Raw genomic sequence first — 11,766 nt, 5'->3', positions numbered from 1 at the left:
TTGGCTCACAGACCTATAATGTAAGCACTTCGAGAAGCTACGGGGGTCTCTTGAGGTTTTTATTTGGATACATGTCATGGGTAGCTATTATTCACTAATGTGACACCACATATGCTTATTACAAACCTCCAATTTCTTGTTTTCTTCAAATAAAATCAAAAGTCCCAGTAATCTGTACATGACTGTCAAACGTTTGAGGATTTCCTTTTAAGTAGGTAGGGTTGTGGTGTTTGTTTGTGTTTTGTTGTTTGTTGTTTTTTTTTTGTCACTTCTTGCTGCAAACAATTTTCTGTTTGTTCTCAAATTGCAGAAATCAACTCCCAGCCTTTTCATGTCTGACTACTGGTATTGGAGGTTGGTCCCGTGCAAAGAATCTGGCAGCTGCAACTGTTTCACGACGGGCCATCAGTCTAATGAGGAGAAAGAAGAAGAGACGAACCATCAGGTCGTGGTGTCAGACATCATGCAGCTTGTGCGAGACAAGCAGGAGGTGCCGGAAAGCACAGCAGGTGAGAAAAACATGGGGTATTTTGAAAACTGGCCTGCTGGCCGCCCAACTGGACTAAGGAGGGGACCGATGGCTTTGAGGATTCGAGCAATGGTGTCGCATCGCGTGCAATGACAGTGGGGAACCCAAATAAAGCAGCAGCCAAATATTCACTCGGATGAGGGCGATGTCAGCACAAAAACAAATGTTTAGTAGCATCCAGCAAAGAGTGAAGGCTTTTACTCAAGAGTCCTGATGCTTGTCATAAGGAATTGAAATAATTGCAGAAAGTAATTGATTAGCAAAAAATAGTCATCCCACAGAAACCTGACCTACCTTCCCTCCTGTTTTAAAATCCTGCTCTAGACAAGCTGCTCAGAGAAGCAAGCACAAAGTACCTCGGCACTTTATCATACTGTTTTTGTTGCTGAGATCCATAAGCAGGAGAAAAATACAGTGAGTGCTAGGATATAGTGACAAGGATTAAGAGTTACTCTTTTCCTATACCATATTGTATTTATCCAGGCAGAAGATTGTTACTTTCATATCTGAACGAAGCGGTCTTTGCCTTGGTACTAATGTAGATGGAATATAATGCCATAATTTGATAATCCTTTGCATCTGATAGCAATTGATCTTTATTAATTCATATTCTTTTGATTTTATTAAATTAAAAAAACAAAAAACAAAAAACCAAAACTCCTAGGAAATTAAAAAATATCTGCAGACATTCATGCAAACCCCTTTAGCTAGGAATATGATCCAAAACCGGAAAGGTGAAATCCACTAAAATGCGGTTTTGCATTTATTATACAATTACAAGGCAGGATATGGCTCCTTTGTAATAAAGGCAAAAAAAAGCAGTTCTTTCAGCCTGAATGAGCTGATGATGCTGGTGCTAGTACAGAAGAAAACAATTCCTATTCTGCTGTGGCTTAGAAGGAAACAGGTATTAGAGTAAGCGTTTTATTCATGTGCAAGTAAGGTCTCCGCCAGGATGCAACACTTCTTTTGAGGTCAGCAAAGAAAGATGCAAAAAAAACCTTGCAGAAATTCCACGGAAAGATGTCAGGATGGTCAGAGGTTGACACGATACAAATTCTGTGGAAATCATGAGTGTGTATCTAGACTAAAAGAGAAAAGTGGAATGGAGAGAGGGTGCATACTCTGACTTTTATGGTGGAGATCTTGGATGTCTTTGTGAATTAAGGAAGAAGGTGAACACTTACACGTGGTTCATTTTCTTACTGTCCATATCTAATGGAATAAGGATAGGGAAATGCCCAATTTGATTTCTGCAGAGTAGGTTTAGACTGTTTAAGAGCTTGCACAGTCTCTAGCGTACTCTTTATGAAATCTCCAGTGAAACAAACCGCTGCTACAAGTGGCCTGGGTGTACTCCTCTCAGTGCTTTGAGCTAGGCTAGGAGATTTTTGAGAAGTTTTTTTCATGAACAACACTTCCGTGATGGAAGAACAAACAAACAGGGCCTGGAGTATGAAGTCAGAAGAAATGAGTCGTCCTGTCATCTAAAGGATTAAGATGGAAAATTGCTACTCTTCCTCTATATATTTGAGTTAGGGTTGTGTTAGGTTTAGACTAATACGTGCGTGTTCTCTGTTGATGTAACAGGAAATCAAAGGTTGAGTGGTTGATCCACAAGAGAAGCTCATGAACTGCACAGCTCAGAGTGAACGCAGTGAAAGCAGACCAGGAACTGAGCAGGTTTTCATGCTTATGTAGACATGGGACTACCTGTGATAACCTGCCCATACTAGGCTATGCTTATTTCAGCTTTTAGCTATGGTTGTTGTTGGCTTTCTTTCACTGAGTCCATGTAAGAGCCATATGAGGTTTAGTGAAAAAGGTCCTGGACTATGTTTCCTGGTCCAAAGTATAGCAGATTTTTTTCATTGACATTTACCTCCATGCCTGACTTGACAACTGAATTGCAGGCCATTAATCAAAACTGAAATGCTCTTGATACTACTCTTTGTGCCTGGAAAAAGTGGGGCATAGTTTTCAAAATATGTACATTTGTGTTCTTTCGACTTGTAGAAGAGAACGGTGTAGACCAGGAAAGGAGCTCTACCAGAACTAGGAACGAGAAACTTAGCTGCAGATAATTTTTTGGTAAACTGATTGAATTTTAAGTGCAGTCTGAAAGCTCTGTGTGTGTCGTAACTGATACTATTGCTAGTATCGGGGACTTAATGAATCATCGTGTTTATGGCCATTTTGTCGAGTTTTGACTTGTAAGAAATTACGGTTCTTTATTAATACAATCTTCATGTTAATATTTTCTGACTTCGTTGAGGGACTGCTAGAAAGAATCTGCTCTGGAAAGAACGACAGTGGCATAACATGGTAAATACAGCGGGCAATTCGCATGCTGTTCAAGTTGATGTGTGGTTGTTTTGCTTTAGTTCCAGTACTTGTTCAGATACTTCTCTCAGGAAAAGAAGCTGCTATTTTTGTGGCTGGTAAAGCAAGCCATAGTGCCTTGCTCTGCGGAGCCAAGCACCACAGTCTTCTGGTGGGAAGAAGAGGAGAGAGAAATGCTGCTGGAGGAAAAAAAAAATATATTGTTGTAGCGATGTTATTGGAGTCTTTTCACTTCTCTATTTTTGGCTTCTGTAAGCAAATGTGACGGGCCTTAGTCTCCCATGCAGCCTAATAATACTGCGGGATGGAGAGCATCTCGCTGCTCTTCTCAGTTAAACCATATGTTGCTGCAGCTGAAGTTTTAACGCCTCTGTTCCCTCCCCCTCCCTAGAAACTCATCTGCTATGCTATTGATACTGCTATATTAACAGCAATATTTTCACTGCAATGTTTTTCTAGAAGTTATAATTAAGATCAGGTCTTCCATGTGTCTGGGAGCTTGCACATTTCTGCTTGAGAACATTTTGCATCTTGCGAGGCTTAAAAGCCTAGCTTGAAAACAATAGCTGAGGGAACATGCAAAACGCAGCTTGAAGCGGAGCACAACTGAGATGGGAGCACAGAATCCTAGAATATCCTGAGCTGGAAGGGATCCACAAAGATCATCGAGTCCAACTCCTGGCTCCACACAGGATCACCCCAAAATCAGCCCATATGACTGAGAACATTGTCCAAATACTTCTTGAACTCCGGCAGGCTCAGTGCTGTGACCACTGCCCTGGGGAGCCTGTCCCAGTGCTCCACCACCCCTCCCGGTGAAGAACCTTTCCCTGATACCCAATCTGAATGCCAAAAGCCATCTGAGTTGTGTGTGCTATTGCCTCGTTGCAATTTGTGTAAGACACCATTCTCACTCTTCTCTTTAGGAGAGGCTGGAAAATAGAAAGTGCATGGAGAAAGGATGCAGTTGTGGAAGACAATCATGAATCATTAAAATATATATATCCATATATATATATCTTCAATACATCTATCACTTCTCTGTGCCTGTTACGTTGTTCTGCCTGATCAGGACTGGATTCAGGAGCGTTGTGCTTGGAGGCCGGTTTACACAGCAACATTTTTGCTTGGGGCTGTTCTCCTCTGAAGATGTTCTCCTTGAAACAGTTGTCACCCTTTTTGTTTGCTTGCTTGTTTGCTTTTTCCTCAGATCTATTTGGAGTATCATTATTTTTTTCACACTGTTTTTTTTTAACCTCCTGCCATGATGCTAAAGCGATAGGAAAGCAAGGGGAACCTTACAGTATTTGTGTTATAAAAAATATCCTAGTGTAATGCCTTAGGAACTGTAATTGCTGTTGTTGTAACAAACAGAAATGAAGGTGCTACAATCAAAGAATTTACAAAAACAAGAGGATTATCATGGACTGCCCAGGTTTTGAGGAATCAAGTATCCAGGTGATTGCTGATTCCAAAGTCTGAAGTTTCCTTGATCCAAACTTACCTGAGAAGACGTATTTGATAAGCAGAAAATATTTTCTAAGCATTTTAAATTATAAAATGGATGCATTTTTGCCATTTTAAATGATTATTAGGATTTTTATGTGAGAAATTAAAAGACAGCTGAAAAAGTAGCTAGGCGCATATTTGATGTGCCAATTCTAACAGTTGTAACTGTGCCACAAAACAAATCATCAGGTGTTGCACTCACAGGCACTGGAAATGCTCCTCTGTTACATTCACATGCTCTTGGAAAGAAACATGCTTGGTATCATCTCAGGGTCTTAAATTGCATTGTTTTGCATATATAAACACCTTTATGGTCCTGCTGGATGGCATTCATTACTGAAGTGGTCATCTTTGGATTATATACCTGTTATATCACCACTGTCTGGAATAGTTTGGTCAAGTTACATTAGTAAGACCACCAATAGCTTATCACCCCTGTCAGAAGGAGAGGGGGAAAAAACAGGCAAAACAAACAGTCTCTTAAAGGCTTATACATCCTGGCAACTCTAGTTATACCCTGAAATCCTTAATTCCCCCACTGCCACCAGCTACAACAGTATAAATAAAATATTTCGGTAGTAATGTATGAGAGGAACACCATAGATGTTCATTATTGTAATTACACTGTTTCAAATTAAGTGACTCTATTCAGAAAAGCAAAAGCTAATGCTGTTTGGATCAAGTCCATTCTACTCCTTGATGTCTACAAATACAACCTTTTAAAAGTCTTAACTGAAAAATAAGGGATAGAAGACGACATCTGAGAATCTGATTCTGCTGGTAGCAAAAAGAGTGACAGGATTAAATCATTGTGTTTCTGGGGAGAAAACACAATATATGCATACATTTATGCAATATATTGGCAAGATTCCTTTATTCTTGGAACTGTTTCACATTGCCCAAGATGTTCTATCATACTTGAAATCTTATTGGGATTTTAATTTTAATTTGCAAGGCTTTTCACATTGCTCCATACCTCAAGCAACTCCCTGATGGAAAGCTTTTCCAGCGGATTACTTACAAGCTAGATTAATACAGCTAACCGGTGTATGTGGGTAATGAGGCTGTGAATATCGTACCAAGTATTGCTGGTGGGCTTTTTTTGCATAAGCAAGAAAAGTTTGTCAAGACAAAATTTGTGATGTGGTCAGAGATTTCTGTTTTAGAATTCCGTATGCAGCTGCAAAGAGACTGCTTTTTTCCAGGAGTGACGACATCGTGGTGTAATCTGATCAATGTTGGTACGTCTTCTGTGGAACAAAGGTGGTGTTAAAAACTTCAGAAGCTGTCTGCACAGATGCTACATTGCCCGTGATCTTTCTTGCCTTTAAAAATAAAATGATGGGGAGTCCCTAAGCTGTAATATACAAGCCTCTTAGGGATACGTGGTCTGGCACAGGGCTGGGAGCTATCGCTGTCACTGGTGGTGTCTGATGTAATGCTCAAGGGGGAACTCAGATTTATTTTTTCTTATTTTTGGTGAATGTAAAACTGAGATTACTCTAATTGTTGGCAGAGAAGAGTGTTTGGCACTACACTTCTCTTCACCTGCCAGGTGGCAGTGGGTTGGCATTGAAGGACTGGCTGGATTTTCCTTTGGGATCTTTCAAGTATATCCGTGTTGAGCTTTCTGTTTGGCACTCGTAGTTCGATAAGAGGTGCATGTCCAAATAGGATATAGCATATATTCTGTGTGCACAGTTTGTATTTCTCACTTTTCAAGGCTATTTACTTACAGCAGAACCCAGTTTTATAAACAGAACTCTTTACAGGTCCGTTCCTTTCCTGTCAGACTCAGCACATGTGTCTGAGCAAATGTTTGTATATGTTTATTAGCTAAAAGTCCTGCTTCTTACTAAAACTGAATTTCTATTGAAGGAGTTTAACTCCTCAAAATTAGACATGTTTAAATCCAATTGGAATAACCTACCTAACAACATGAAAAGGAGAACATTTGCATGGTGAACTTCATCTGTTTTGTGTTTCTGCTTCAAGTAATAGAGCAATGAAATCCCAGCTTGATTAAAATCGGCAGGAGTCTAGTCAGGATTTCCATCTAAGTCTTGAGCTGTGCAGGTTAACCAGCCTCTTAACTGAAATTAATATTAAGCATCTTACTCTAATTCCTTCTTCCCTGGGAATTACTGCAAATATGGAATATATTAAAATAAATTCTTGCTCAGCTAGCGGCATTCAGCTCGAGAAGTTAGAGCAGAAAAGCTCTATTAGTGTGAAAAGGCACTGCCAGCTGAAAAATGAGCTGCAGGGAGGTATTTCTGTAATGTCAGCAATAACTTTGAGAGTGTGTGTGCTAGTATGTGTGCCTATATATGCATATAATTCAGTGCCACACATGATAAATTTCCATGGCATTGCAGAATCGTGGAATCATCTATGTTGGAAAAGACCTTTAATATCATAACATCCAACCATTAACCTGACTTTGTGGGTCCTATCACTACACCGTGTCCCTTGGTGCCACATCCTCATGTCTCTTAAACACCTAAACACCTCTGGTGAATGGCTGCCAGCCAGACTCAGCTCCGTTCACTGTGGCAGTTTGAGCCCAGCCACCCAGCCAGTTCTTCACCCAGCAAACACCTCCCACCAGCCCAGGTTGCCCACAGCCCCATCCAGCCTGGCCTTGAGCACCTCCAGGGATGGGGCAGCCACAGCTTCTCTGGGCAGCCTGTGCCAGGGCCTCACCACCCTCAGGGTGAACAATTTCTTCCTAATGTTTAATCGAAATCTCCCCTCTTTTAGTTTAAAGCCATTAGTCGTTGTCCTGTCACTGCACTCCCTGACAAGGAGTCCCTCCCTCCCCAGCTTTCCTGTAGGCCCCATTAGGAACTGGAAGGCTGCTGTAAGGTCTCCCCGGAGCCTTCTCTTCTCTGGGCTGAAATCATCAGTCAGCTGGGATTTCCCTGGTTCGCCACGTCTGTTGGCAAATTATTGAAAGCCAGCACTTCTGCCGGTGACTACAGTACCCTTCCTTCCTTCCTTCTTTCCTTTCTTCCTTCCTTCCTTGGCCAGGCCACCAAGATAATCTTCAGGAACCTGTTGTACCATCTGTAGCTGTAGTGAAGGCATGAAAGCGTCTTTAATTTTTCTTTGAATTTCCCAGAGCTGGGAAGGATTTTAGGAGTTTTTCCAAGTTCTGTACGCAGCATTGTTGCACTTCTACTTTCTAAATTTGGAGTTTTCAGAAGTGCCAGCATAATCATGTTGAGTAGTGAGGTAAGAAATTATTCTCTAGCAATATTCCACGAGTGAAAACTAATTCAACTTTCTTGCATTTCTATATTTTCATGTTATAGATGTCTTGCCATTTACTCTGCAGAGGAAGCAGTAACATTTAATTTCTCGTTGAAATTAATAGCTTTTATGATACTTCTGTATGTAATGAAACTCTCTCTTTTGATTTAAATCATGCTTCGCTTTTCAGATATTCTCCATGCAAGAAGAAATATTAAATACTTGATAACACCAAAGTAAGAAAGCTTTGTCAATTCTGTTTAGTCCCTGACATAAATACCTTCGTGCTTTTGTTGCCTCAGGTGGCTCTAAAGGAATTGGAGAAGTGGCTAAGCAGAAGTGTAATTGAAATTCAGCAGGGGTTATGCATCTAACCTGCTTAGGCTGTCCGTAAATCCCATTTTTCTGCATCCATAGGCAGTGGATATCGGCGTAAAGCTGCTTGATTATAATATCCAAACAAGCAAAAAACAAATTCTGTTGTAGAAACTGACTTACCATGCTGACAGGGTAATGCATGACCCTAGACATGCCTGGAGATGTGCCTCCTGCCTACTGAAGAGCAGTCACCTGGCACGTTTAAAGTGCTTTCCCTTGCTCCTAAGGCCATGAAGATGAGGTTGTGAATATTTACCTTAGGTCTTGCATAGGTGCAGCAGAAACCATCCGAGCTATGAGTTTTCTCATGCTGTCTTCATGTCTCTCAGCATCACCTACATGTCCTCAGGGTAAAAAGCAGTGGGTTAGATTGATCAACTGGCTTCCAGCTGGCCCATTTATTAGGGAAATGAATTGCTTTGCCTCTGTGCTAGGCAATACCCAGATTAGATTTTGGGTTCGCTTGCTGCCTCTGGCTCTGGGGAATTTCTCAGGGCTGTTTCATGCAGACAGTGAAACAGATACTCAGATTTGCTGGACTTAGTGCACGCTCATCGAGTGTTTAAAAAGTCAGACTGTCTCTACATAGAAGAGCAGTTTGATAACATAAATATTGGAAAACAGTGAGATAAATTATGTACATTTTTCAAGTCTATTTTTGCATTTTGTTGTGATTACCACAAGTGTCTATGTCCAAAAAGTAACGTATGTAGAAACCTTCCTGCTGTTGAAAATACACAGCTATCAGGGAACTCCCTTTCTGCATTATTCCCAGGTACAAACTGCAGCCTAGATGCATACGGCCACGTTTCTTGGCTGTTGAAAATTACGCTGGTTTAGAGTTGACTAAAATTGGTTAAACAGCCAGCTGTCAAGGGGAAACCCAAAGCTGAAAGATAGAGTGTTTGTTTTAATTGCTAGGGGCTAAAGAGAGTTTATTTAATTTGGGCTTGCAATGTAAGTTACTCGGTGCACAGCTTTATTTTCTCAGCTCAGCTTATCAGATCTGCTTAAGCCTGTTTGTTGATCGTAAGGTGTGTTAGAAAAATTGTGATTCTTTAAAATTAGTCGTTGCACATAGTGAAACGATTGATTGTAGTCTTCACATGTCATCTAACCCGATTGTTGAACAGTTCAATACATTTTCCATTGACTGTTATTAAACAACTTTTTATGTGGAGGGAGGTAAGGAAAACTGATTTTGCATCTGGAGTCGGTCAGTGTAAGCTCACAGCTGTCAAATTGGCCTGCCCTGTTTTGCAAAGGCTTATCTGGGGAAATGTGCTTCTGCTAATTACTACACGTGTGGAGCAAGGGGAGCCCTGCTGCGGGTGTGACTTCCACCCAACCATCACCTTGGTGCGGAGCTGCTGCGCTGGAAATGATGGATTGGCTCGGTGTCCTTTTGGGAAAGCAGCAGCAGAAAATAAGATGCCTGGGATTAACTGCTGCTGAGGAGAGCAGCCCAAAAGGTGAAGTTCCCAGAGAAAGCACATCGGTATTGTTTCTGCTGAGGTTTCTGGCAGGTAGGGAATGGCTCCTTGAAAAGCTAGGCAGCCTTCCCAGCAGCTGCTGTTTCCAGTAAGGCATGGAGATACATCCATGAGATTATGTGTGTGCAGAAAAGGTATTAGGGACCTTTATAGTGCTGCTAGGGCTTGCCAAAAAATCGAAGTGGACCACAGCTAGTGGGCCTAGAAGCAGAATCAGCTCTCCTAATGCAGCCCCAAAACCTCTTCGCTATCAGTGTATACACAGAGTTTTTTCTTCCCACGAAAAATCCTGAAAGTTTCCTTTTCTACACGAGCAGGGCTTAAAGGCAGAGGAGTGGGGAAAAATTCTGCAGAAATGCCCCATTGCACATGTTAAGGATGTTGTTTAACTATTTTTTTTCCCTCCCTGTTCTTGCTTATTTTGAGAAACACCTTTCCTTGTAGAACATGCACCCTGTCGTAATTTATTGTATAGAAATTTGCCGTTCATTGGTGCACTCCTGTGCAGCTCCAGCCCTGAACAACAGCACGGTGTAGCACTCTGTGCACTCCGGCGTATTTAATTTCACAGAAGTTGGCTGTGCCTGCCCTTTTCGCTGCTACAAAGTGTATTTACATAAGAAGGCTGTAAATGAGGTTCTGGAAGGTATCAGAATGGGCCATATGCGTGCAGCCAGGCCTGGTCCCGGAGGGAGCAGGTGGGTTATTCTCCTGTCTTACCGACTGGAAGGGTGCCAGCAGGGATGCTGGGTTGGCTTTGGCTGCTCTGGGTTGTGCTCTCTGCTTCCAGGAGTACTTATACAGCTAATAAATAATTGCTCGAGATGTGAAGCATGATCAGCGCTTGGAGTGGGGATCCTCTTCTCTGATTGCGTGGGGAAAGGAGAAGGATTTGTGTAGCTGCACGAAGCCAGGCAAGGACTGTGACTGTGAATCCTGGTCTGGATGTGTGCCAGTTAGCAGGCAGAAGAAATGCCAGTCTCTGCAGTGGGGCAGGAGGGATGAAATTGAGCCTTTGGTCGTTGTCTTTGGCTTACTTAGATGTAGCTTGCTAGAAATTTAGGTTGTTGCGTATCCCTCTCACAAGGTATCCAATCTTCATGTACTCCACTTAGGAAATTTAGACACCAGGCTCTGACCAGTGGAGGAAGACCAATGCTGGGCATCATAAGGCCAAAATCCTTTGGGATCCCTGTCCTTAGCCTTTAGTATGTCCACATAAGATCATCTTTTTCCCTATGGTGTTTTCAAGAACTTTTGTTTGGTCTGAGCTGGCTGGCTATTAGTTACTGCTGATATTTTTTACTCTGCTAGTTGTTTAACAAAGAGGGAAAACGGGCTGAAAGAGCAAAAATGAGTATAATAAAATTTACTGCACAAGCTTGGAGATTGTTTGAATATTTCTACTGGCAAAATTCCTGCCCGTGGCTCTGTTAGCCCAGTGTAGCTAATATTCCTAGAAGATACAATAAAAATATGTGGTCTCCAGATGACAACAATAAGTCACTGCTGTTTTATTAATCTATCTTATTGTTGGGTTTGTTTTCTTTTTGGAGGGGCGAATGTAGAGCAAACACACACTTCAAACTTCTGTTCTTTTCAGCTCAGGTTTTGCAGTGACCGCGATGCAAAAATACATAGAGAGAGGTGCCGTAAATGTTTTCTGCTTCTGTGCCTGGCCCCTTAATCTCTTTACATAGATTGAATCTTGCCCCTTCGTGTCCAGTAGATGTTGCTGTTGAATCACCAACACTGAAAGAGGAGGTCTGGTGCTTTATACAGACAAAAGAGGTCTAATTAAAAAAAGAAATGCAGCGTCTATCAGTTTTTGCATTTACATATGCCAGCTTGGGAATTTGCTGTTTAAATGAGAAGTAACCATTACATCTAACACAATTACAGGTTTAATGTCATGTGCTGGAAAGTGATTTTCTAGCCTGCATCTCCGTTACGGTTGTACTAAATATTTATATTTTGTACTGTCATTATAAGGAGCCTGAATCATGTCAGTGTTGGTGATACTTCTACAGCATGAGGCAGTTTTGCAAAGCTATTCCATACGGTAAGGGTAAGCATTCCCTCAGCCTCTCCGGGTCAGCATTTGTCCCTTGGAAGCTGGGGCATTGCCAAGCTGTTGGAGGACTTTTTGGGATGAAAACCCATGATATGGGGTGTTTTTTGCATGCTTTTATCGAGGGAGACAAAGCAGGGGAGGCTGGTCCCTTCGGGAGACTAAAAGAGGATAAAGAGGGAAATGTT

At 41.7% G+C, this 11,766-nt stretch overlaps 1 protein-coding gene across 2 annotated transcripts in view; it reads left to right on the top strand.

Annotated features, from left to right (window-relative positions):
- The first annotated feature begins 404 nt into the window (after positions 1–404).
- MCF2L (MCF.2 cell line derived transforming sequence like) overlaps positions 405–11,766 on the top strand; it is a 147,019-nt gene continuing 135,657 nt past the window's right edge. The window contains exon 1 of one of the 2 annotated variants that reach the window (XM_032187550.1): positions 405–509. In XM_032187550.1, coding sequence (XP_032043441.1) covers positions 464–509 — 46 coding nt within the window. In that variant the 5' untranslated portion in view covers positions 405–463. The remainder of the gene's footprint in view (positions 510–11,766) is intronic. The other variant, XM_032187499.1, reaches the window with a different exon arrangement.

The sequence above is a fragment of the Aythya fuligula genome, chromosome 1, assembly GCF_009819795.1.
Source record: "Aythya fuligula isolate bAytFul2 chromosome 1, bAytFul2.pri, whole genome shotgun sequence".
Taxonomy (NCBI): Eukaryota; Metazoa; Chordata; class Aves; order Anseriformes; family Anatidae; genus Aythya; species Aythya fuligula.
The sequence above is the reverse complement of the archived record's forward strand: the minus strand, read 5'-3'. Positions and strand labels throughout refer to the sequence as shown.